This window comes from Phyllostomus hastatus, unplaced genomic scaffold (assembly GCF_019186645.2).
Source record: "Phyllostomus hastatus isolate PE091 unplaced genomic scaffold, TTU_PhHast_1.1 phas_contig_41, whole genome shotgun sequence".
In the NCBI taxonomy this organism is placed as follows: Eukaryota; Metazoa; Chordata; class Mammalia; order Chiroptera; family Phyllostomidae; genus Phyllostomus; species Phyllostomus hastatus.
In genome coordinates this window covers 2,216,016-2,244,003 of record NW_025333876.1, presented here as the reverse complement: position 1 = coordinate 2,244,003, position 27,988 = coordinate 2,216,016, and the positions used below count along the sequence as shown (strand labels likewise).

General features: G+C 36.5%; 1 protein-coding gene across 2 annotated transcripts in view; it reads left to right on the top strand.

Moving 5' to 3' along the window:
- LNX2 (ligand of numb-protein X 2) overlaps positions 1–27,988 on the top strand; it is a 90,312-nt gene that overhangs the window by 39,239 nt on the left and 23,085 nt on the right. For both annotated transcript variants that reach the window (XM_045844754.1, XM_045844755.1), the window contains one exon: positions 15,194–15,706. In XM_045844754.1, coding sequence (XP_045700710.1) covers positions 15,300–15,706 — 407 coding nt within the window. In that variant the 5' untranslated portion in view covers positions 15,194–15,299. The remainder of the gene's footprint in view (positions 1–15,193; positions 15,707–27,988) is intronic.

Sequence of the window (27,988 nt, the reverse complement as noted above, 5' to 3'; positions counted from 1 at the left end):
AAGCTTCTGCATCCTAAAATGTTGCTCAAACCTACCCCTCCTTTGACTTTTCCTAGTCATCACCTTAAAGTTCTCATTGCCATTCATCTTGACCACTGCAATGACTTCCTGTTTTGCCTTTCTTCATTATTGCCATACCCTTCACTCAGAACTCTAAATAGCTGGGAGAGGGAGTCGGGAGATGACTAAAAAGGTACAGGGATTAAGAAGCATAATAGGCAGATACAAAATAGACAGGGGTATGTTATGAACAGTATAGGAAATTGAGAAGTCATAGAACTTACATGCAAGACCGATGGACATGAACTAAGGTGGGGGGGGGCAGATTGCTGGAGGGAATGGGGGTACTGGGCAGAGGGGGGCAAAAGAGGAAAAATTGGGATAACTGTAATAGTACAACCAATGAAATATATTTTTAAAAGAACAAAGAACTCTAGTGGCTTAGCCAATCCCTCTAGCCTCCTGTCTATACCATACAGTCAGTCCATTCCTAAGACCCTCTCTCTGTTCATCCACCCTATGCCTGCACTCATATATGGTGCTTCATCTCTTCTGAGAACACTCTGTTTTCAACCATTTTGAGTTGATCAGAGAAGTTCTCTTGACTATTAGGGTCTTTGTTAGGATGAGTAGGGTCAAAATAGGACCCTTCAGTCTTGGGGACTTCTTCACAGGTGGAAGTCCACAGGCTTGTGAGTCCCTTTCATGTAACAAGATTAGATACAATCGAATGAACTCTTTTTGCAGTCATCTTAGGTGTTTGGCCTAATTCTAGACCCCCACAGCTATTTTTCCTGGGAAGGTATGGAGGGATAAGGTCTAGTCAGATTCACATTCTTGCTATATTGGGGTGGTGTTCTCTGAGTATGTGACTTCTGGACAAATCATTTTTGGAGATAGGGAATTTCCTATAATAGAAAGTTCCTGTTTTCTTTGATTCCCTCCTCTGGAATCTTCTTGGTCTAATAAATCCCCTTGTAACATTTCACAGGCTATGTTACTGAAATCTATCAGTTTAATATAGATACTTTCTATCTGGCATATGAGGGAAATATTCATGCCAAGAGATCATGAAGATCTTTATTCTGTACCCATGTCATGCTCCCACCATTGAACTGTAGAATTTTTACAGGGAAACATGAATGCCTTCAATGATATGAAAATTGACAACTTCTTTATGCCAGTAAACAACTAATAGACAAACAGGAGACTTGGGAAAAGTAATTATACTAATGTGATAAAGGGTTCCTTTCTTAATATATTAAACTCATGTCAATTAAAAAAAAACTATAATTCAATAGAAAAAATGGGGCCGGGTTATAGAAGCACTTCATAAGAGAAATAAGGATAATAATTATATATTTAACTTAGAATCAAAAATTGAAAGAAAGGTGATGTGTTACTTTTGTATTGTGAACTGTCAGACTTATAAGTAACAAAAAGAATAAAATTAACCAGGATTAGAACAACTTTGGGGGTGTGGGCGTACTTATCCATTACTGGTAGGTGTCACAATTTTATTCACCATTTCGGAGGGCAGTTTAGTAAAGTAGTAAAATCAAAAGCCTTCCTCTCACTTTGGTCCAACAATTTAACTTTTTTAGTATTTGCCAAAAGGAAGTAATTGGACAGCATGGTAAGTAGGGTGAGAACTAGAGGAGAGTGGTATAGTGTAAGCTGAGGGATCAGAGTTTCAAGGAGAGCGGTCAGTGATATTACAGAGAGGTAAAACAGAATTTGGAACTGAGAAGTGACTATTCGATTGGGCAGCTAGACATTTATGACCACAATAGAACCAGTCTCAGTGGCTGATGGAGGTTTCTAACCTTCAGAAATTGGAGACTGCAAGCATTGTCTTGTATTTTAAAACTATTGGAGGTGAAATGAAAGTGGGGCAAATGGTAATAAATGTAGAAGGATATTTTGTTTTCATTTTTAAAATTGTTGAAATGTGAACTTTTTTATGTGAAGGGGGAAAGTTGGAGAAAGTTGAAGAAAGATCAGGTAAGTGGCATTGGATATTGAGTCCAGGTGGAAGAGAAATTAGCCTTCAGACAGGAGAGGGAGAGGTCTGATGGAAGAAGAAAGAAATTAAGAATGTGTATAGATACAAATAGTTAACTTATACTTACTGATGGAGGTGAAAAGTATTTTGTTTTGTTAAATGTGTGAGGGGGACTGTCACCTCTGATAGTCTCAATTCCTCTTAGAATACAAATTTCTCTCTTCCCATACAGCATAATTTCACAAAAATTGTCTTTGCTTTAATTCCTCTCTTCCAGTTCTGTCTTAAACTCTTTCCAGGAAGGTTTGGTTCTTCCATTTCACCAAAACTCTGTGGTAAGGTCACTGGTGAATTCCATGTTACTAAATCCAATGTTTAATTCTCAGGCCTAATCTTATTTTCCTTGCCTACAGGATTGACACAATTACTCCCCCTGCTTAAAACATTTTATTTGGTTTCTCTGCAACATACTCTCCTAATTTTCCTCCTAGCCACAATGACTCCTTCTCCTTAGCTTGGTTCCTCCCCATACCCCGGGCTCAGAATGTTGTAATGTCCTAAGGCTCCATCCTCAGACCCCTTCTCTTTTCCACTTACACTCATCCACTCTATACTAATGGCTTTGATGAGCTAGTGGTTTTCCATACTGTCTGTACACCAGTGCTTCCTAAATTCATATCATCAGCCAGTCCTTTCCCTTGACATGCACCTGCATATTTATGCCTACTCAGTGTCTCTACATGGAGGTCTAATAGGCATTCCAAATTTAGTATGTTCAGATTTGAGCATGCTCACTCAGCCTACTCTCTTACAGACTCACACATCTCAATTATGTTAATTCTATCTTTCTAATCAGACCAAACACCTTGGAGCCATACCTGACTTCTCTCCCCACCATCAAACCATGCATACCACTTATTCATCAACAAATCATATTGGTCTGTCATATAGATATAGATCTAGAGATAGAGAGAGAAAGAAATATAGATATCTTATTGTCCCAGAATTGACTCACTTGTCAGTATCTCAACTCTGTCCACCCTGGTTCAATCTACCATCATCACCATCTGCTTGGAATATTTCAGTAGGCTTCTAAATGCTTCTACTTTTAGCCCCTTCAGATTAATGTCAACATAGCAGCCAGAGAAACCCTGTTAAGATTTGCAGAGTAGAAGCCAAAGTTCTTTGGAGCCCTGCAAGATTTAGTAAGGCCCAGGTACCATTCTGACCTGTTCTCTCTGCTTTGTTGATTTCATCCACACTGGCTTCCTTACTGTTTGTTGAACACACCAGCCATATTTTCACCTCAGGGCCTTTACACTTATTTCATTTGTCTGTAACAGACATTTTTACACCAGATACCTGTGTGGCTTTCTACTTTCTTCTTTTTTGTTTTAACTCAAGTGCCACCTTCTAGGTTAGTTTTTCCCTGATCATCCTATTTGAAAAGCTATCCTTCTCCCACTGCTGTCTTCCCTTTCTTGCTTTCTTTTTCTTTGTAGCACATTTCACCACATAAAATACTACCTATTTCATTTCATTTTCTTGTGTGTTATTTATCCTCTAGAGACTCCCACCCCCACTCAAAATGTAAGCTTCATGAAGGCCAGGATTTTTGTCCTTGCTCAGTGCTGAACTCCCAGCTCTAGAACAGTGCCTGGCACATAGGAGATTCTTAACAACCTGAGTGAATGGATGGTTGGATGAATGGATAGGAAGAAGGGGGAGGGTGGATGGAGAAGCATATGGACAGCAGACACATGCATGGATGGATGGATGGATGGATGAATTGGAGTTCAGGTATGAAGGTTAGGAAGCAGAATAGTTAGCTTAATTTTGAATATATTTTGTTTGTAAAAGTTTCCTAATGGATAGGTCAAAAAGGCAGCTAATAACTACATAACATGTAAAACCTGAGATTTTGTTTGAATCAGTTTGTAAAACATGGGAAAGTAATATAATTTGCAGTGCATTGTTAATCATCCTAGTGATTTAATGTAATACAGCCTCTTTATATTTCTTGCTTTACAATACAAATTTTTTTTCTAGTTGTGTAACATTAGGTATTTATATTTTTGAAGGGCTATTTTATTTGTGTTATATCTGAATCTGGGTGATGAGTAACAGTATAGTAAGGATTTTCTTTTAATTTTCCTCAGTATTAGACCTACAATGCACATAACTCAGAAAAGTCATTTTAATAAATTAGAAGGACCTCTGGCAACACAAGAGAATCATTCTGGATAAATACCGAGGCTACCAAGGCTTTGGTTCCTTCCCATGATGCCAGTGTCTGCTTAGGTTAATCTTGAGAAAGCAGAGATTGGGTCCACTCAGTGATGATCTTTTGAAGTCTGGCCCAAAGTAATTTTTGATCTGATAATATACATATATATTGTTATAACTGGAACAAACTTAGCATCTTAATACATGTTTTAGGTATTTGTGTTGTCACTGATTAGCTTGGAAAACTGCAGCATTTAAATTTCCTATATCTTTCCCATAGTTAAGATAATGAAGTCCTTGAATCTTAATTATTAGTGATACCACCATCATAAAGCCTATCCTGACTCTGGGTTCCATTTCATTTATTTTACTGTGTAGGTTTGATCACAGAATAGCAATGTCTTGCTGATATCTTTGCATTTATTGACAGAAATATGGCTGAAAAGTTTGTTACTTTTCTGTAGCTATAGGGTTTTTATGGAAAAATATAAGATTGACTCTGGAGCAAAATCTGCCATCTAAAACCATCTATTTATACTACTAACAATTATTGTGCTCATCTTAAAAAAAAAGAAAAAGAAAACCAACCAGCCGTATTAGTCCCTTAGAACAAGGCAGCAGCATCTCCTGAATAGCATCTTACTGGGAACCAGGAAAGAAAGTTATTTTTGTCTTACAGCATTGTGTTATCTTATGTCATAATACTGTAATAAAAATTAGATGTTCAACAATTTATCTAGCACTACTCTCTTCTACATACACTTGTCTGTGAAAATAAAAAGTTTCAGGTCAGGATATTTAAAGTGTCCAGTACTTTGAAGATCAAACAGACAAAAAAAAAAAAAAAAGAGAGAGCGAAAGAGAAATGCTCACAGAAAACCCCTCCTGATAAGCTTTGCATTTAGGTCATTTTTATAGTAATCATAATGCTGGGTACCAATAAAGGAAAACAATGTTTGTTTTATTTTGGGGTGAGGGGAAGAATTATGTAATTTGGGGTCTGTAAGTAACTTTCGAGTTGATCTAGTATTGTCCACTAATATATAGTTTAAGACAGTGGAAGGCTAAAGAGGTGGAGTGCTGAGCTGCATGGCCTGGCTGTTGGTTGCAGAGCTCAGAATCTAATCCAGGACTCCTAATAACCAGTCTAGTGGGAGGGGTCTGCCCAACAATCCAGTTTGTTCATTCTTATCTGTATCATCCCTTACCATCATTAATCTAATCTTAAATTGTGTTGTGAGGGTTTGTGGCTTATAAAAGGTTTTTTCTGGCAGCGTAACATCTTTAGCTTCACAGTAATTCTACCCTTTCTCTTTTATACATGAGAAAGTTGAGATTTATAAATATTTGCATGCTATGACACATTATGATGTCACATTGCTAGCGAGTGAGTGGTAGAGGCAGATTTTGAACTCAGGTCTCTTACTGCACAATCAGTGCTTTCTTGAGGTCCTTTACTCCCTTGGGTAATTAAGAGTTAATTGAGGAATTATGACTCACAGTTGTAGAAATTAGAGAGTGAAAAGACCTTGAAAATAAGCATTTATCAATCACTGGAAAACATGTTTTCTAAATTTACTGTGGAAATTTAAAAAACAAGTGTTTTTTAAGTTTGAAAGATTTTATCTTTTAGAAGAAAATAGACTCCTTTTTGCTTCAATTTATTAAAATCAGAACCCTTGCATCTGAATCTAGCAGATAAACTTCACATGCAACAAAACCAAATCAGCAAAAACTAGTTTCCCTCATGACTCACATTGTATCTTTTACATATTGTAAAACACATGTGATATGTGACATTCTCTAAGACATTGAAATTGCCCCAACTCAGGTGGCTGATGAGGAATGCTGCTGAGAAGAGCCCACATTGCTATAGGAATGTCTTTCCTGGAATACAGTTCTTTTCACAGAGGTCTTCCCTTATTGGCAGAGGTATGGCTGAATAGTCAGCTGTATGGAAATGTTTGGTATTTCATATGGTATATTTCCTTTTTGAAATAGTTTTATATCAGTTGTTTTTAAATTATTCTTAAGTAACATAATTTAGTATAATTAAAAATATATAACTTTAGTATAACTATCTCAGCCTACAGGAATTGGGCAGGAAATCCAGTTTAGTCTTTGCCTTTATCTTTTTGCATAAAAAAAAAGTTTTTTTGCCCTAGCTGGTGTAGCTCAGTGGATTGAGCGCGGGCTGCAAACCAGGTTCGCTTCCCAGTCAGGGCACATGCCTGGGTTGCGGGCCAGGTCCCCAGTGAGGGCCACATGAGAGGCAACCACACATTGATGTTTCTCTCTCTTTCTCCCTCCCTTCCAGTCTCTAAAAATAAATAAATAAAATATTTTTTAAAAAAGTTTTTCACCATAATTTCATGGTTCAAAATTAGAAGAACTAAAGGTAGGACACTTGAAATTTATAAGTCTCTACTAGCCACAACTTAACCTCCTTTTTAATAGAATATTTAAGAGATTATAAAAGTTCTCCAAAACAATACCTAACAGAAGTTGAGATTAGAAAGTAAATATACATGCCCTGGCTGGTATGGTTCAGTGGATTGAGTGCTGGCCTGTGAACCAAAAGGTTACTGGTTTGATTCCCAGTTAGGGCACATGCCTGGGTTGCAGGCCAGGTCCCCCATTTGGGGGTGTGTGAAAGGCAACCACACATTGGTGTTTCTCTCCCTGTCCTTCTCCCTCCCTTCCATTCTCTAAAAATAAATAAATAAAATCTGAAAAAAATAATGTAAATATTCTGCAGTAAGTATTTTATTGTATGCAAAAAGGTACAGAATTATAAGAATTGTAGAGCTAGATTTAAACTGTGTGTGTGTGCGTATGGTCAGTTACTATTTAAGGATAGCTGGTAGAGTATAGACAGGTAGCTAAGGCACCAGAAAATAATATATGTATATATAAAATACCAGTGCATAGAACACATTGGATAAACATGTGGTGAAAGAATGAGCTGTAGTGACCCAGTTGTCCAATTGGCATAGAGCTTACAGCCTAAGTCTCATAGCTTCTAGCATTTTTTGCTTAACTTACAATTTCCTTGATTATTAAATAGGGTACATCTTACCACAAGTAGCATCTTAAGAATTTTAAAATGGTTTTTCAAATATTTTCACTTGCTAAAATGGAGTAGGAGATAAATAGCTAAGTATGCTCAATTATAATTTTATGTGGAAAATGAGAGAACTATAGATTATAAATATGGAATCCTTGGAAACTGATATTTGATAGTTTTCCAAGTGACAGGCAGTAGGAAATAGTTTTGATTCATATAAGAATAGAATTTATGTAAGGCTCTCATATAATATGATAAATATTTCTACACAGTGAAATATCCAGATACTCTTCTTCCAGCAGGAAAAGATTCCGGGAGGAGAACTTTATTCCAAGAGGGACAGACTCCTCCAGTATGGGCTCATCTCAATATTTTGCCTTTTTCTGTTTTGTCTTTTTTGAAAATAGTGTTGGTTATTTTGTTACTTTTTAGTGCTCTGTACAGGTTCTCAAAGTGTGTCCCAGGACCCCCTCTTCTCTTTCATTGGGTTCACAAGGTCAGAACTGTCTCCCAACTGCAAGGTCAAAACTATTTTCCTAAGGCATTGTCTGCCTTTTTCACTCTCATTCTCATCCTGTAGAGTTTTTTAGAGGGTACCTGACATGTGATCTCAAAACAGACTGAAAACAAAAACAGATTTAAGACTTCAGATTTGCAAAAATGTAAAACAACAGCTCTCTCCTAACTATGTTTATTTTGAAAAGTTATTTTTCATAAAACATGTGAACATGGATTTATTGTTTAATTAACAAATGAATATTTAAATATTTAATTTAATTAATTGCATTGTCATTTCAAGAATGTTATATAAATGGAAAAATTATAGCATGCAACCTTTTAGAACTGGGTTTTTCACTCAACATAATTTTCTGGAGATTCATTCATGCAGGTTTTTATGAGTATCCAGTTTGTTCCTTTTTATTGCTGAGTAATATTTCATAATATGGATGTACCATAGTTTTGTAAACATCAACTGTTGAAGGACATCTGGATTGTTTTTAGTTTTTGACATTACAACTATAGCTGTAGAGGTTTTTGTGCGAATATAAATTTTCATTTCTGTAGGATAAATATTCAGGAGCTTGGTTGCTGAATTGTGTTATAGTTGCATGTTAGTTTTTTTAAGAAACTACCAAGCTTACCCTGACTGGTATGGCACAGTTGGTTGAAGCATTGTCCTGTAACCTTAAAAGGTTGTAAGTTCAATTCCCAGTCAGGGCATACGCCTAGGTTTCAGGTTCCATCCCAGGTCTGGGCACGTATGGGAGGCAACTGATTGGTGCTTCTCCTTAGCATCGATGTGCCTCTCTTTTCCTTTCTCTCTCTTTAGAAGCCATGAAAAACTGTCCTTGGGTAAGTATTAAAAATTAAAAAAGAAAGCAAAAAGAAACTGTTGAGCTTGTCTAGGGTGAATAAAGGAACCCTTAGGTTTAAAAGTTTGACAACCGCTGCTTTATGCAAAGGGAGCTATCAAAGCTGGCATGAACATAACATGATAACATTTTCTTGTGTTAATATCAAGTATTTTTTCTCAGATATTTGAAGATTAAAGGGAGTGGTAGGTCATACTTTGTAATCACAGGGCAGGGTCCAATATGTTGACTGTTTTGCAGTGCCACAAATAAATGTGCTTCTAAATGTGTTCTCTTATATATTTATATAGGGTGGGGCGAAAGTAGGTTTATAGTTGTCTGTATGGAAAATAATACAATAGTTAATAGATAGTAATACAAGAATAAACTTTCGTATACTCACAACTGTAAGCCTATTTTTGCCCCCCCATATAGTTGTATATTTCAGAACTAATCTACATTTTAGGCTCAAGTATGAGCCTGAGAACAATTTTTTTTTATGCTTAAGCATTATAACATGTGCTAAGAACTGGGAACAGAAGAAATAAAATAGACACTTTTGTCTTTACCCTCAAAGAGGTGAGAAGACAGTAAGGGAGCATACAAATGTAGTGGTTGCAGACATGCAGGTATGTATAAAAACAGCAGGAGACTACAGAGATAAGGGGGATGGACCCAAGAGTAGGAAGGAGGCAGATAGGATTGGACAGAGCAGGTGGAGGTTGGACAGAGCAGGTGGAGGTGAATAGAAGTTTATCAGGAGGAGCACCAGAGCCAAGGGTATTCTTAGACTCTTGGCATCGGGGAAATCAAAGGATGTTTCCCATCTAACTATACTTTGGTAGTAATACTTGACTCATTGTCTTTTATCCTGGCCTGGATCTCTCAGGTTAGGGCCAGTGATGACTCTTTCACTCTGAATCAAAAATAACATTAAGAGAAATGATCTGAATGGTATATAGATTTGGAGTGGGCAAATTAACAGTGAAAACCATACTTCTTTCTTAGAGTCTGTGATGTACCCAGATCTTCTTATACAATAATCCAGGAAGAGCAAGCATGTTACTCATAACTAGATTAGGTAGTAAACCATGTTTTATAACTCCCTTTTCATTGTACTGGCTCTATTTCAAGGTATTATTTAAAATGTGTTGTAATATTCCCAGCCAACTTAATAATTTCCATGTCTTTACTATCCCTATAATATTAGCTAAACAAATAATGTACTTTGTAAAGATACACACTAAGCTACATTTTACATTTTGGAAAATATTTAAGACTATTATTTACTTGTATTTTAATATTTCTAATTGTGCTCATAGAATATCTGAAATCAAAATTATATAAACATGGGCATATCCTTCAATTTACACAGATGTATTTCTGGTCACCTGAACTTACCAAGAGTGAGCAAACATATTGTCACCCACTTGGTCATTCTGCATTTATTAAGCTTCTCCCATATGGGATGCCAGCTCTTAAAGAGGGACTAAAGTGGGGGCTACAGTGTGAGAAGTAGTGTAGGGTATTGCAGAGGACTTGCACACAAGGTAGAAATAAAACCATCTGCCTGGATTGGGAATAGAGGGTAGGATTGGGGGTTGGAAGGAAAGCCAGGGTCAGGCCACTTTTGTCCTTGACAAACTCACATAAGGTGTTCATGAAATACTTTACCTCATTTCTGTAATTATCTAATTTACTATTGGGTTATTTTGAAGCGAGAAAGGACTGGATTTACCTTTGGTTTTCTCTTAGTATATTGTTTTACATTATAAGGCTTGTGGCAAATCAAAATCTATTTAAACTCATTAATAATAGTAATAATAGCCAACACTTACATAGCACTATTATGTGTCTGGCGCACACACACATATATTTATTATTACTGCCATTTCACAGATGAAACAGTAACATTTAGTAAGGTCACAAAACTAGTAATTGACAGAGGGAGGATTTGAATCCTCACAGATTGCCTGAGCCACCAGGGTATTCTCTTAATCCTTATGCTATATGGCCTCACAGGTCTTTAATCAATATTCCTATACACATGCTAGTGGTCTACCCATGATAATTTTTCATTTAATGTTTGTTTTGAGGTGATAGAGGTATTTCAGGCTGGAGATCATGCAGTTGTTATTTGGTATTTGAAGTGGGAACATGCAAGTTCTTTATCCTCTTGAAAAGATTTTGTGATAAAATGAATATATTAAAGAGCTAAGTTATTTAGAGATTTAGAAAATAGCTAAAACATAATAGTCTAAAGAGAAATGCTTTCTTAGTCATTATGTGGGAGGCTAGAATTGCAGTACATTTTCTTGAGGAGAGGAATAATTAGAATAACCACTCTCACAAACAAAGAAGACCAAAGGATATATAAATTTTCTTGCAAATCAAGTAGAAAAGGGTCTGTAAACATTCTGTGTTAAATACCTGAGATAAATAATATTTCTTTCTTTAATTTCACATACCTTTCCCTGATGTTTAAAAAGCTAATGATGCTCAGAGGGTAAAGAACCCCCATAAGTTACAAAATACAAGGAGTGTCTGCTCTCTTACTGTTGGCAGTGGTAGGAGTCTTGATCACAGGCTGCTCTTATTGTCATTATACTAAGTAGTTTTTAAAAACATACAATTTATCCAAAGTCAGCCATCCCATCTGAATCTTCTCTCACCTTGTCATAATTCATAACAGTTCTTGTTTAATCTGTTAAGATGTTATGCTGTTTTTCAATAAATATGCCAAATAAATAAAATAGCAAATACATATATGTGATTGGAGGAGAGTTTTATTATTAAAACAAATACTAGTGGTGTTAACATGGTGTTCTAGCCTTGTTGTCCTTGAAACAGGAACACTGAGTTTTATAATTACTCTGCCCAAGTACATTTTCTTTGCTTCAGAGGTCTTGATTTGCTCCATATTCCCTGAATGTATGTGCACTCTCAAGCTCCTGTGACTTAGCATTGAGATGCCCTGGTCCATTCCTGTCACAAGTCAGCAGTTCATATTTTTTCCTCATTTGAAAGTTTTTCCAGCCATAAGCCAAACTTAGATGCCAGTTCTCCCCATCTTTCTCTGTATCCTCATAGCATCCTGTGCATAACTTCCTCAGAGTTCTTATTACTGTATTTTGCCATGCATAATGCATACTTTTTGCCTAAATCTTTGAGGGAAAAATAAGGATGTGCATTATACATGGGTAGTAGTAATTCCATATCTGTATAAATGTTTTCAATTCTTTTACTTACATTTATGCATTAAAACTGCAACTCTAGAAAGCCATAATGATACCTGTATGCAAAATAATACCTTGGAATATAACAATCAGTTTTGTTTCTAAATAGAAATAAATAATAAATTGAATTTAAAAATTAAAACAAAAGTTTTTTTTCCTGAAAGTTTGGGCCAAAAATGTGGATGTGCATTATACATAGGAGTACATTATACACAGCAAAGTACAGTACATCTCATTTTAATAGCAGTTTTCCTTAACCATTTTCTCCCTACTTCTCTGCCCTTTTTCAATGTTTAGCACATACTAGACACTGTAAATATTTACAAAAGAATGAATAGAGAGAGTTGCTGCCTTTAGAGTTGACCTTCTAACCCCTGGTGCTGCAGCAGCAGGAATCTAGAAACCCTTACCTGAGGAGAGCATTCCTAGCTAGGCCTGCATTAAACTAGGGTAGGCTGTTGTAAGTGTCCTGGGTTGGAGAGGGGACACATACATGCATGTGCATTTGTGCACACACACAAACACACAACATACTGCTGCTCTTAGTAACCCTCAACAAATGGAAATGTGGAGTAATACGAGGTAGAAATGAAATTTATAACATATCTGTTGGATTACAGCAGGTTTTTCTTTTAGTGGTATTAAATACTCATGTTTTATGAAGTTTGCATAGATGTTGTTTTTATACACTATGCAGATTTATCTTTCTATAATCTATCTTACATGGAGAGAATATTAAAATCATATATATTTTGAAATGCATTTATCCCCATTTATAGTGCAGAGCAGAGCAAAGGTCATTTTTTTTAACATACACTGAATTGTGTTTGAGACTACATTTTGAAGGAACAGTCTTTAGTCTTATAAATGCATAAAATCAGTCAGAAGCAAAGAACCATGACTGGGATTGCCAGTGCAAATGTATTACATGCTATATACCTCAAATTACATTATTAGCATACTATGTAGATTAATTGGCTTTAAGACAATCATTGAGGTCTAGAAACTTCCAGCCAAGATGGAGGCATAGGCAGATACACTTTGCCTCCTCTCACAAGCAAAAGAAGGATAACAAATTTAAAAACAAAAAATAACCAGAACAGACAGAAAATTAAACTGTGTAGAAGTCCAACAACCAAGGAGTTGAAGAGGAAACATTCACCCAGACTGGTAGGAGGGGTGGAGACGGGCAGCTGGGGCAGAGAGGACTCACGGCAAGATGGCAGCTCACACACACACCGGTAGGTTGCACATTTGCTTGTGGATAAACTGGAAGAAACAACTGGAGAGTGAGATAAACCGTGTGACCCAGGGTTCCCATGTGGGGAAATAAAGCCTCAAACCTCTGACTGAAAAAGCCTTTGGAGATTGAGGTGGCAGGAGAAAGTCCCAGCCTCACAGGAGAGTTTGTTGCAGAGACTAGCAGAGTCCTAGAAGTAGGCAAAACCACCCACTTGGGAATCAGCACCAGAAGGGCCCAGAAGGGCTTGTGGGTAGCAGGGGAAGTGACTGAAAGTGTGAAGAGAACAGAGCAAGTGGCACTGTTCCCTCTCAGCCCCCTCCCCCACAGACAGTGCCACAGCACAGCTAGGTGGGTTGCCCCGCCCTGACGAACACCAAGGGCTCCTCCCCTTGCTATGTAACAGGCGCACCAAGACCAAAAAAAATGGCCCAAATGAGAGATCAAAGCAAAGCTACAGAAAAAATACAACTAAGCAACAAAGAGACAACCAGCCTATCACAGGCACAGTTCAAACGACTGGTAATCAGGATGCTCATAGAAATGGTTGAGTATGGTCAAAAAATAGAGGAAAAAGTGAAGTCTATGAAAAGAGAAATGAAGGAGAATATACAGGGAACCAACAGTGAAGGGGAGGAAACCAGGACTCAAATCAGCAGTTTGGACCAGAAGGAAGAAATAAACATTCAACCAGAACAGAATGTAGAAACAATAATTGAAAAAAATGAGGAGAGGCTTAGGAACCTCTGGGACAACTTGAAATGTCCCAACATCCGAATCATAGAGGTACCAGGAGAAGAGAAAGATCAAGAAATTGAAAACTTATTTGGAAAAATAATGAAGGAGAACTTCCCTAATTTGGCAAAGGAAATAGACTTTCAGGAAGTCCAGGAAGCTCAGAGAGTCCCAAAGAAGTTGGACTCAAGGAAACAGACACCAATGCACATCATGATTATATTACCCAAGATTAAAGATAAGGAGAGAATCTTAAAAGCAGCAAGAGAAAAGGAGACAGTTACCTACCAAGGAGTTCCCATAAGACTATCAGCTGATTTCTCAAAAGAAACCTTGCAGACAAGAAGAGACTGGACAGAAATGTTCCAAGTCATGAAAGGCAAGTACCTACATCCAAGATTACTCATCCAGCAAAGCTATTTAGAATGGAAGGGCAGATAAAGTGCTTCTCAGATAAAGCCAAGTTAAAGGAATTCATCATCACCAAGCCTTTACTATATGAAATGTTAAAGGGACTTATTTAAGAAAGAGAAGATCAAAAATATGAACAGTAAAATGACAACAAACTTACAACTATCAACAACCAAACCTAAAAAAAACAAAAATGAACTAAGGAAACAACTAGAACAGGAACAGATTCACAGAAATAGAAATCACGTGGAGGGTTATCAGAGAGGAGAGGGAGGGGGTGAATTGGGGAAAAGGTACAGGAAATGAGCATAAATGAGTACAAAATGGACAGGGGGGTTAAGAATAGTATGGGAAATAGAGAAGCCAAAGAACTTACATGTATGACCCATGGACATGAACTAAGGTAGGGGAATGATGTGGGGGGGGGGTTCAGGGAGGAGGGGAATAAAGGGAAGAAAAAATGGGACAACTGTAATAGCATAATCAATAAAATGTAAAAAAGTTATTGAACTGTGATATATTTGGGGATTTCAGTTAGTAAAGCAAATTGTTTCTTATGTTACATCATGTAATATATGGCATCTTTGCTTTTAATCACAATTTTGTTTTCACTGAGAACTTGGCAGTGTAAGTCATTCTTAGCCAACTAGTAAATTAATTTCATTTTTACATTTTATGACTAATTTATTACCTGTTCTAAATTTCATTGATTTGGTTTTTGCTTTAATTTTTGAAAACTTTTATAATTTTTTTCAATTACAGTTAATATTCTACTTTATCATCTTTACTGTAAATCCAACATGACCTAAATTTTATTTATTTTTTTACTGAAACAGAAGTTGACTAGTAATATTCTATTGATACTTTTAGCCCATCCTAATAGATATTCATTACTTTTTTTGGTTTGTTTTGTTTACTTAGGAACCCTTGGTTTTAGTCAAATATCATCTGTTAAAGGAAGCCATACCTGAAGTGGAAGTGGAAATCTAACAAATGAAGACACAGAAACTACTTTGGTTGATTCAAAATGGGAACAACAAGTGATGAGATGGTGTCTGTGGAACACACCTGCTCCTCCTCCTTCAATCCTCTGTGTTTTGAATGTGGCCAGCAGCATTGGACAAGAGAGAATCACTTGTACAATTACCAGAATGAAGTGGATGATGACCTCGTCTGCCATATTTGCCTTCAGCCTCTACTCCAGCCACTAGATACCCCCTGTGGACACACATTCTGCTGCAAGTGCCTCAGAAACTTCTTACAAGAGAAAGATTTCTGCCCATTGGATCGCAAAAGACTTCACTTTAAGCTGTGTAAGAAGTCTAGTATTCTAGTTCATAAACTCCTGGACAAATTATTAGTGTCATGTCCATTTTCTTCCGTGTGCCAAGATGTAATGCAACGCTGTGATCTGGAGGCACATCTTAAAAACAGGTAAGTGAAAAAATAAGCAAGAGTGAGAAGTAATTCTAGGTTTTATTAAAAGGTTGGTCAAACAAAAACTTGATTAAAAAATGCCAAGGCATCAATAAATGGACAAATAGAATATAAGAGATAGAATAAATAAATAAGTTGTATGGAACTGTATATAACATTAGTATTTATCAAAAACATGAATATAAAAACTACAGTGAGGAAGTACCATTTTATACCTATTAATATTTTTGCTAGTATAATATGAAACTGATATTTACATGGGTAACAGGATATAATGATATACTCATTTTTATAAGAGTTTAGCAATTTCTTTAGAATAAATATAATCATCCTTTTATCTAGCTTATTATTCTAAGAAAATAATGCAAAAGAAGGAAAAATTGTATTTAAGGATGTTCATTGCAACATTGTGCATAGTTCAGTAAATTGAAGCTGACTTACTTAACAGAAGAGGAGGAGGTAGAAGTATGATACTACATCAACTCAATGGGGTATTTTCTTTAAGATTTTAATTACTTTTATTTTTAGAGAGGGGGAAAGGAGGGAAAAAGAGGGGGAAATAAACATCAATGTATGAGAGATACATTGATGGGACACTCCCAACTGGGGACCTGGCCTGCAACCCCAGCATGTCCCCTGACTGGGATTTGAACCTGTGACCTTTTGGTTCTCAGGCCAGCACTCAATCCACTGAGCCATAACAGCCAGGGCTTAATAGGATATTATGCAGGCAAAAAAATGATAATTTTGTTGTAACATGAAAAATGGGTACATATTTTATTTACCTAAGATCTTATAAAGATTTTGTGTTCAGGAACTAGTCTGAACAAGAAACTTTAAAACAGTTAATGATTATTTTTGTTCTACTAATAAAAACTTTTTAAAAGGTTAAGTACTTTAGTTAGCCGATTATTGAGTAAGTTTTATAATTTAACTTTGGTAAAATTCTTGATAATTATTTAAACCCCTAGGAAGGATTAAAATACATTGCATGTCTTAAGTAGGTAGAATCACATGACGTGACAGAAATAAATGTATTGATTTATGAATTTCAAAGTTAAGCCACTTGACAGTGTAAAACTGTGGTTATTTTCAGTTTTGTGAAAACAATGCATAGTAGTATTATATAGGGTGGGGCAAAAATAGGTTTATGGTTCATATGGAAAATAATACAATAACTAATAAATAATAATACAAGAATAAACTGTGTCTTGTGTGTTCACAACTGTAAACCTACTTTTGCCTCACCCTGTATATTAAGTTTACAAATAACAGTGTAAGTTTGGTATAGAATAACTTGTCATTATACTCATACATAATATCACAGAATTGAAGACTATCTAATGTAATCCCCTCAATTTACAAGTCAGGAAACTGAGTCACAAAGACTTTTAGAGATAGTTAGTTAATGATGTAATTAGACTTAAACTTCAATGTTCTTTATCATTCTGATACACTATGCTGACTTTTCCACAGATTGAATCATGTTTTCTACTGCTACATGGTAGTAAAAAGTTTCATACTCACAGGAGTATACACGTTTACTCTGTTCCTAAATATCAGTGTTATAAAGTGAACTTACTCTTTAAAAAGAATTGAAATGTGAGAAAGAATGAGATGTTATTAAAAATTTCACTGGCTGGCATAGCTCAGTGGATTGAGCGCGGGCTGCGAACTAAAGTGTCGCAGGTTCGATTCCCAGTCAGGGCACATGCCTAGGTTGCAGGCCATGACCCCCAGCAACCGCACATTGATGTTTCTCTCTATATATCTCCCTTCCTTCCCTCTCTAAAAATAAATAAATAAAATCTTTAAAAAAAATTTTTCAGAAACAGGAAGATGTACAGACATAGCTTAAATCTAAGCTGTATATTCTAAAATAAGCTAAGAAAAAGTTTGAAATGTATGTAGGCTTAGTTTTTTGTTTATCGTCAGTCACCAGCAGGCAGAGAATCCCATCTACAGACCTTCCAGAAATGGACACCAGACTTTGGAATATGCTAATCTGGGTCAGGCCTAAATGCAGCTGAGGTTAAAGAGTATTTTAGGCTTTTCTTATTTTTCTCAGAAGAACAGTTCTCTTTTTGGGGTAGGTTCTTTTGTGAGTCTTTCATGAACATCACTCATATGATGTTAAAGGAAATGAAGCAGAGTCTCAATTCAGTTACCAATTATTTTGATAACAGCGATAAAAATTTCATAAATTTTTAGGAATATTCTCTTAACTAAAATGTATACAAGAGTTTAATACAGACATACGTCATTTTATTGTGCTTTGCTTTATTGTACTTTAAAAATGTTGTGAGGGTTTTTTTTTATTGTTTTGTTTTGTTTTGTTTTGTTTTACAAAATGAAGGCAAGACACTCCACCAGCAGAAAGATGTAGCTGGCTTTATTGTGAGACTTGCTTTATTGTGGTGGCCTGGAACCAAGCCCATAGTATTTCTGAGGTCTGCCAGTGTGTAGTTGAGGTATCATTAGTATTCTCCATCAAGCTATCTATGTTGGTGATGTAAAAATTCAGGAATTGCAAACTGTTCTTTCAGTTATAGGCTGATAAAAGCTAAGCAATTATGCCTAGTTGAAAGTTCCATTTTCCAAGTTTGCTTATTAATATTTGAGCCACTAATTTAACCATTTCCAAAGTGTCTTAGGCCTGTATTGTGAAAGATACATTGAAAAATGTGAATTATTTGAAAATATGGGTGACTTGATTGATATAAAACACCTAAGACTAACTATTGATTATTGCAAATAAAAAGGTAAATTATAAAGTAGAATTTTTATATCTCATTGAATAGATGTATATTTAATGGCCTGACCTTTCTCTAGTTTCGCAGCTAAAAGTGTGGAAATTCAGATACAAATGGTTATTATCCAACACTTACTACTAAATAATATGTACTTCATTTGACCATTCAGCAAATACTTATTATGTACTATGTGCCAGATACTGTTCTAGTTGTTAAGCAGTCTCTGTAAACTGATAGATAGCAGGTCAGAGTCTACTGCTGAGTTGTAAATTCCTGCAGGGCAAGGACCTTGTTTTTACCAGTCTTTGAATTCCCTTGTCCAGAGTTGACACTCACTTAATGTTTGTTCAGTTACATTGTTAACCTGTGTTCTGGTTCTCCATTGCTGAGAACCTAACCACCCCAAATGTAGTGACATGAAACAAGCATTTGATTCTGTTCATGCATCTGTGAGTCATGGAGGCAGACAGGGTACACCAGCCATGGCTTGCTTGCCTTTGTTACCTTATATCTGGGCCACAGTTGGGAAGAACTAAAAGACAGGGAACTGCAACAGTTGGAACTGGAAAAGCTACTTCCAAGATGGCTTCTTGATTCACACGTCTGGCACCTCAATGGAGGTAACTAGAGGAATGGGTTCAGCTAGGACTTGTCAGCTGGAGAGCCTATAGGTAGCTTCTCCTGCTTGGTGGCCTCAGGGTATTTCAAGTTCTTACATGACAATCAGTGTTCTAATGAATAAGCAGAAGCTGCATGGCCTTGTATGATTTGGCCTTGATGTCACATAGCATCCCTTATGCTGTTATTCTGTTTGAAGCTGTCCACTAGGTATAAGGAGAGGGGGCATAGGCTTCAATTTGTGATGGGAGGAGATAAAAATATTTGCAGCCATGTTTTAAAACCAACATGAACTAGCAAAAAGAGTGATGTCATGAGGCACAGAATATGATTATGAATGTGTCTCTCTGTACACAATTTCACTCATTTTTTAGGAATTGGTAATTTTTGTTGAAATGCATAAAACTTCAGTACCAACAACGATTCTTCTATAAAAGTTATACTACTATCATGTGTCTTTTTTCTTGAATTTTTATGATTTGGAAATCTCTTAATTATTAGTAAATATATAGCATTAGAAGTGGTTTGCATAAATCTGGTAATTTTGTGTTTAAAATTACCTTTACTGTTTGAATGAAATTCTATCCTTAAGAAATCCTCACTTTGAGAACAGCTGACATTTTTGGCTGCAGCTAAAAGTAAACTATTCATGAAAGATGAATGTGTCTTTAAATAAAATTACTAGTTATTAACTGATTATATGTTGGTAAAACCATGAGGAATTTTAAAAGATATGGGAAAGTGCCCATCTTTGAAAAGAGAATTAAAGCTTTTAAGAAATATTCTGTATATTGTATACTAAACATGTAACATTTTTGTAATTACTTTGTGAAATTCTGCCAAGTACCATCAACCATAAAACAGCCCTTCTCCCCCCCCATCCCTGCCTCACCCTCGACAAGTTAGCATTTACAGCTTATGGGAATTTTAAATGGTTTTTTTTGTTCTTAAATTAAGAATTGTGTTCCAGTTTATGACAGGGTTCAGAACCATTTTTTTCTCTGAAAAAACCTACATTTTAACAGTGTGCTAAAAAAAGTGTGTACACTATAGAGGAAACCTTTAAAGCAGTTTTTTTTCATGCTAAGATCTTTCCTAGATCATCAAATGGTCATGAAGCCTTAATGGGTCAGGGTAGTCTGAGGCAAGATTGTCCTTTTAAACTCACATTTTAGCTTGGAGGAAAGTTTGAATTTGGCACATTCTTTCCACATTCTTTTCTCATATATAATGTGAAAAGTACACACACACACACACATACACACACACGATCAGAGTTTAGTATCCAGAATATGTACAGAATTCTTAAATGCCATATGAGCTCACCCATAAGTGGAACCTAATCAACAAAACAAATAAGCAAGCAAAACATAACCAGAAAATTGAAATAAAGAACAAACTGACAGTAAACAGAGGGGAGGGGGGAAAGGAATAACGGGGGAAAGAAGGGGAAGGGTCATCAAGGAGCATGTATAAAGGAGCCATGGACAAAGCCGAAGGGGGATCGGTGGGAGGTGGAGATGGGTGGGGCCAGAGGGAGGTGGTGAGGGGAAATTGGAGACCACTGTATTTGAACAACAAAAATAATTAAAATAAAAAATAAATAAAGCTCCTGAAAAACAAACAAGAAAAAAGTGAAGCCATTCAATTTTAAGAGGGCAAAGTATTTGAATAGATATTTTGCAAAGGTGATATTTGAATGGCCAGTAAGAACATGAACAGATGCTCAAAATTATTAGTCCGTTTTTATAATGGATTGTTGTGTTTTTGTAAGTTGTAAGCATTCTGTGTATATTCTGGTTATAGACCCATATTAAATATACAATTTGCAAATATTTTCTCTTGTTCTATCAGTTTTATTTTCACTTTCTTATGTCCTTTCAAGGACAAACAAGTTTAATTTGTATGAAGCTCAGTTTAATCTGTTTTTTCCCTTTGTTTGTGTATGCTTTTGGTGTCATACCTAAGAAACCATTGCTGGCCCTGGCCAGGTAGCTCAGTTGATTAGAAAGTCATCTCAACATGCCAAGGTTGTGGGTTCAGTTCCTGGTCAGGGCACATACAAGAATCAACCAATGAATGCACAAATAAGTAGAACAACAAATTGATGTTTCTCTCTCTCTCTCTCAAATCAATTTTTTTAGAAAACCACCATTGTCTACTCCAAGGTTTCAAAGATTCATACCTATGTTTTCTTTAAGACTTTCATAGGTTTAGCTCTTACATTTGGGTCTTTGATCCATTCTGAATTAATTGTGATTGGAGAACATACTATGTATGACTCAGTTTTTTCAATTTGGGGGGGTGCTTATTTTTATAGCCTAGCACATGTAGTCTATTCTGGAAAATGCTTCATGTGTACTCAGAAGAATGTGTATTTTGCTCTTGATGGATGGAGTGTTCTCTTAGTCAAGGGTCCCCAACCTCCAGGCTGTGGACCAGTTTTGGTCCATGGCCTGTTAGGAACTGGGCCACACAGCAGGAGGTGAGTGGCGGGGGAGCAAGCAAAGCTTCACTGGCATTAACACCTGAGCTCTGCCTCCTGTTCCCCTACCCCACCCCTCCCAACCAGTCCATGGAAAAATTGTCTTCCAGCAAACTGGACTCCAGTGCCAAAGGTTGGGGACCACTGCTATAGGTACCTTCTACATCTGTTGATTTAGAGCACAGGTGGCAAACACAAGGCCTGCGGGTGGAATCCGGCCCTCCACCTTGTTTTATCCAGCCTGGCACCTTGTTTCTACCCAGCAGCAGTGACAAGCTCTCACTTAACTGTTAAGGAGCAGTCACATTTATACAGTCCTAAAATTACATTCGACCTTTTGAAGGCAACTGCAAAGCTGATGTGGCCCCCGGTGAAAATGAGTTTGACACCCCTGACTTAGAGTGATGTTAAAATCTCTTTTTTGTTGTTTGTATGCCTAGTTTTTGTGTCTGTTATTGAAAGTAGAGTATTGCAGTCTTAGACTTCTGTTATTGAATTGTCTATTTTTCCCTTTAATTCTATAATTTTTCCTTCATGTATTTGAGGGTCTGCTGTGTTTATGTTTGTAAAATCATAACTTCTTGATAAATTGAAATTTTCATCATTGTAAAATGTTCTCGTCACTAGAAACCATTTTTGTCTTTAAATCTATTGTATCTAAAATTAATATACTCACCTGGCTCTCTTTAAGGTACTATTTGCATGGCATATCTTTTCTTTCCTTTTAATTTTAACCTATTTGTGTCTTTGAATCAAAAGTGTATGTCTTATAAACAGCATACAGTTGATTGTGTTTCCTTTTTAATCTGTTCTGCCAACACTGACTTATGATTGGATTGTTTAATTCATTTATATTTGATATAATTACTGATCAGGTAAGATTTATGTCTGCCATTTTGCTATTTGTTTCTTTATCTCATTTGTTTATCTATTCCTCCATTTCTTCCTTTTTTGTGTTAAACAGATATTTTTTAGTATGTCATCTTAATTCCTTTGTTATTTGTTATTTTTTAAATTATTTTTTAGTGGTTGTGTTGGGGATTACAGTTAACATTGTAATTTTTAACAATCTAGTTCACATTAATACTAGTTTGATTTCACTGGTATACAAAAACAACTTGTAGATAGTTCCATTCCTTCTTCCCTCCCTTGTGCTGTTATAGAAATTACATCTTTATGTATTATATAGCTGTCAAAACAGAATTATAATTATTACTTTATGTGGTTGTCTTTTAAATCAGATAGGGCAAAAGAAAATCTATAAACCAAAAAATACTTCTATGCTGTTTTTTAAAATATTTATCTATATAGTGGCTTTTACTAGTGCTCTTTATTTCTTCATATGGGTTTAGTTACTGTCTAAAGTCCTTTCATACCAGCCTGGAAGACTTTAGTATATCTTGTACACTAGGTCTGCTAGCAACAAACTCTTTGTTTTTGTTTATCTGGGAATATCTTCAGTTGTGATCATGAATGATAGTTTTGCTGGATATAGACTTCTTGGTAGAGAGTCTTTTTTTTTTTCAGTTTGAATGGGTCATCCATGGTCTTCTGGCTTCCATGGTTTCTGAAGAACAATCAGCTGCCAGTCTTATTTAGGGTCATTGCTATGTGATGAGATATTTCTCTCTTGCTGTTTTCAAGATTCATCAACATTGGGAAGATTATGGTCATTTTGTGACTAAAGAATTCAAAAATCCTTTCTACCTCTCTCTCTGACTCCTTTTGGGACTACCATTACATTTATCTAATATTCTTAATAGTGTCCCACAGGTTCTTGAGGCTCTATCCATTTATTATTATTATTTTTTCTTTCTGTTCCCAGACTGATAATCTCAATTGACCTAATTCAAGTTCATTGATCTTTCTTCTGCCTGTGCATATCTGCTGTGAGTTCTTCATTTCATTGTATTTTTTAAATCCAGAATTTCTATTTGATTTTTTATTATTTATTTTATAAACAATAATTTTTATAATTTATTTTATATTTATTGATGTTTTTATTTGGTGATACATTCTCATATTTTTCTGTAGTTCTTTAGACATGGTTCCTTTGTTCTTTGAACTCATTTATATTCTATTTAAGTCATTGTCTGGTGCTAAGGTCAATGTCTGGGCTTCTTCAAGGACAGTTTCTGTTGACTGCTGTTTTTCCTGTGTATGGGCTATACTCATTGTTTTTTTGCATGTTTTTAAAATTTTTATTGAACACTGGGCATTTTAAATAATATAATGTAGAAATTCTGGGAATCATATTCTTCTTTCTCTTCAGGATTTGGTTTTGCTATATATTGTTGTTTGTTCACTAACATTTTTAAAATAATATTGCACAATTTCTGCTCAGCTAATAAGTAGGACAGAGGATTCCTTAAATGCCTGCAACCAATAAATTTTCCAGTCTTCATGCAGGATTCTGTGTTCATGGTGGGCACACCTTCAACACTCAGGCAATAGTTCCTCCTTAGCCTTCAGTTTGGCTTTCATAGAGTGCCAGCGCTAGCCAGAAGTTAGAGCTTAGTGCCTTCTTGTCAGTTTCCTATGCTTGCACACAGCCTGGACATACCAGCATCCCTGTGGACATTTCTTTCCCCAGCTTTTTTTGTTTTAAGCTTTTTGATTAGCCTTTTTTTTTGACCCCCTCAGACAGCCACAATCTTAAACAATTGCCTCTAATTTTTTTTTCAACAAGTTCCCCCAGTGGAAAGGCTGTTTGTACTGGGTGAGCTCCAAGTCAAGTTAGTTAAAGACAGCCTTGTGAGTGGGGTCTTCATGTAACCAAAAGGTCAGTTAATGACAGTTCTCTAGGAATGAGGCTTTGAAGGCATGCCAATCGACCCCTCCAATGGCTCCCAAACCCCTGACACACTGTGACTGTGGGTGAATGCTTTTTCCAGGCTTTTGTGGAGGTAGGGAGAGGGGGATGGAGACAGGGCAAGTTCAAATGCCATAAAGCTCACTGTTTTTACTGAGATTCAGCCATTTTTCTTGAATAAATGTGCTCTGGATTGCTATAGAACTTTGGCTAATTTCAAAAGCTAAGAAACAGTTGTGTTTGAAAATTTTTTCACATTGCTTTATGGAGGAGAGTCTTCAGATACCCTTAATCCACCATTTTCACTGATGTCACTTGAATTGATTTTTGCATATTTTAATCCATAACTATTTTTTACCATTTGTCTTATTTTTAGGATGCTCATATTCTTTCAATTTCATTAAGTACTTCTCATTGTGCTGGCACTTACTATGCATTTTTTTTTATTTTACTTCTAACCATGCATCATTTTATTTTACTTATGCTACTGTAGCCCACCACTGCCACCAATACTGCCACTCATAATATAGTACATTCTGTTACACTGTATGTGTCCTAATGTGAATCGTTGTTGTATCGGGGAATGATGCCACTATATCATAAGTTTTATGTAATTTTTCCTCCATAAGGAGAGAGAGACTAATGGGAATGGAAGTATAGCCTTCAGCAGGAAAGGAAAAGTCCCTCAGTTTGGCTCAGGTTGCTGCAAGAACCTTTTGATTTTATTTAAGAAAATTTAAAAACACACCTGCAATTGATCTCTCTCCCGAGGAAGGTGCACTGCCTGCCTAGCCTGTGGCAGTTCATACTGCCTCCAGTGGCCCACCACCCCAGAGCTCCACTGCCATCTGTATGTGTGAGCACATGCCTACCCTGATCTGATTAAATGTTGCATGCATTTCTTCTCTATTGTTTTTATTCATTGGTAATATCCTGTACACTAGCCTCCTGCTACACTGAGTTACCTGCTTGAATAATCCAAATTATATTCCCTAGTGCCAATTGCAGTTTGTGTTATTATTGTTAAATATTCCATTTAATAAGTTACATGGGTTTTAGTTGTTTGTAATTTTGTTTTTTATGTATATTTTATTGATTAAGCTATTACAGTTTTCTCAACTTTTCACCCTTTATCCCCTTTCTACCCTTTACCCCCCAACCCTTCAGCATCCCCTGCTCCTTAGTTCATATCCATGGGCTGTACATGTAAGTTCTTTGACTTCTCTGTTTCCTATAGTATTCTTAACTTCCCCCTGTCTATTTTATGACTATCACTTATGATTCTTATTCCCTGTACCTTTCCCCCGCCATCCTTCCCCTCCCCTTCCCCTACTGAAAACCCTCCATGTGATGTCTATTTCTCTGATTCTGTTCCTGTTCTATTTGCTTAGTATTTGGTGTGTGTTTGTTTGGTTTTTAGGTTCAGTTGTTGATAGTTGTGAGTTTGTTGTCATTTTCCTGTTTATAATTTTTGATCTTCTTCAATTACATAAGTCCCTTTAACACTTCATTTAATAAGGGTTTGATGATGATGAACTCCTTTAACTAAACCTTATCTGGGAAGCACTTCATCTGCCCTTCCATTCTAAATGAGAGCTTTGCTGGATAGAGTGATCTTGGATATAGGTCCTTGTATTTCATGACTTGGAATACTTCTTTCCAGCCCCTTCTTGCCTGCAAGATTTCTTTTGAGAAATCAGCTGATAGTCTAATAGGCACTCCTTTGTAGGTAACTCTCTCCTTCCCTCTTGCTTCTTTTAAGATTCTCTCTTTGTCTTTAATCTTGGGTAACTTAATGATGATGTGTTCCTCTTTGGGTCCAACTTCTTTGGGACTCTCTGAGCTTCCTGGGCTTCCTAGAAAAGTCTATTTCCTTTGCCAGATTGGGGAAGTTTTCCTTCATTATTTGTTCAAATAAGTTTTCCATTTCTTGCTCTTGTTCTTCTTCTTCCAGCATCCCTATAATTCAGATATTGGAATGTTTAAAGTTGTTCCAGAGGTTCCTAAGCCTTTCTTCATTTTTTTTGAATTCTTGTTTCTTCATTCTGTTTCAGTTGGATGTTTATTTTTCCCTTTTGTTCCAAATTGTTGATTTGAGTTCCGGTTTCCTTCCCTTCACTGTTGGTTCCCTCTACATTTTCCTTTATTTCACTTTGTATAGCGTTCATTTCTTCCTTCATTTTGCAACTGAGTTCAATCAGTTCTGTGAGCATCTTGATTACCAGGGTTTTGAACTCTCTTTCAGATAGATTGGCTATCTCCGTATGGCTTAGGTCTTTTTTGGTGTTTTGCTCTGTTCTTTCATTTGGGGCCATATGTCTTTATCTTGGTGCACCTGTTAAGCTGTAAGGGGGCGGAGCCTTAGGTATTCACCAGGGCAGGGCAACCCTCTTTGCTGCATTGTAGCTCTGTCTGTGGGGGAGGGGTCAAAGAGGGAACAATGCGGCTGGCTTGCTGATCTCTAGCCCTACTTTCCAACAAACTCTCATGTGATACTAGGAGTTTCTTCCACTGTGGCAACCCCCACCGTAGCCCACAGTCAACTCTGAGTCTCAATTTCCCATTCAGCCACCCCCATTGGCAGGGTCTGCTGCCTTTCCCTGGGTTTTCTCAGCCAGCCCCTACCTGAGTATGCAGCCGTCATCACAATTTTAATTTTTAGAACATTTCCAACATCCCCCAAAGAAACCTCATCCCTGATAGCAGCCATTCCCCTCCCAGATGCACAGGTTTTGAATGGTCTTTCCCAATCCTCTTATTCATTAAGCACTGTTATTCTTACTGTGTAGTTTTTGTAGATGATTGTATTGCGGTAGCAGAAATGCTGGTATCATAGTTTGGGCTTTTGTCCTCATCACCGAAAGTGTTTTTTCTAAGTGTTTTGTCTGTGACCTTTTCATTGTTTAATCAAAGTAATGTTTTTTGGTCCTTCTCTTATTTGCTCCTTGTGTGGCATTTGCGTTATCAATCACTTTTTCTTTGGTGGCACTCCTCTCTCCCTTGATTGCCTTGAAGTCTTTCTCCATTAGTCTCCTCTTGTCTTGTTCTTCTATCTCAGTCTACTGATCTGAGGCATCTTACTGAAATATGGGTATTCCCAAAGGTTTTCTCTATAATTTCCTACAATGCTGGTCAAGATCATTCTTTCATATTTTTATATATCATTTTTTTAAAGATTTTATTTTTATTTATTTTTAGAGAGGGAAGGGAGGGAGAAAGAGAGAGAGAGAGAAACATCAATGTGCGGTTGCTGGGGGCTGTGGCCTGCAACCCAGGCATATGCCCTGATTGGGAATCAAACCTGCTATGCTTTGGTGGCAGCCCACGCGCAGTCCACTCAGCTATGCCAGCCAGGGCATATGATATCATTTTAAAGTGTATTTATTTAGTTCCAATTTGCTGTCTCATTGGGAATTTAAGTATACCTGTTTCTTTATCTAACAACTTTAGGGGTTTTTTTTTTTTATTTATTTTTGCATGTTTAACAACTATAAGTTAGGTTTTGTAGTTATTTAGTTTGTAGGATTTTTTTATTAGCTAGGCTAATTCCCAGGTGTTTAGATTCTGTTTTTGTATTTCCTGTTCCTAGTTCATGTTTCCCATTGAAGACT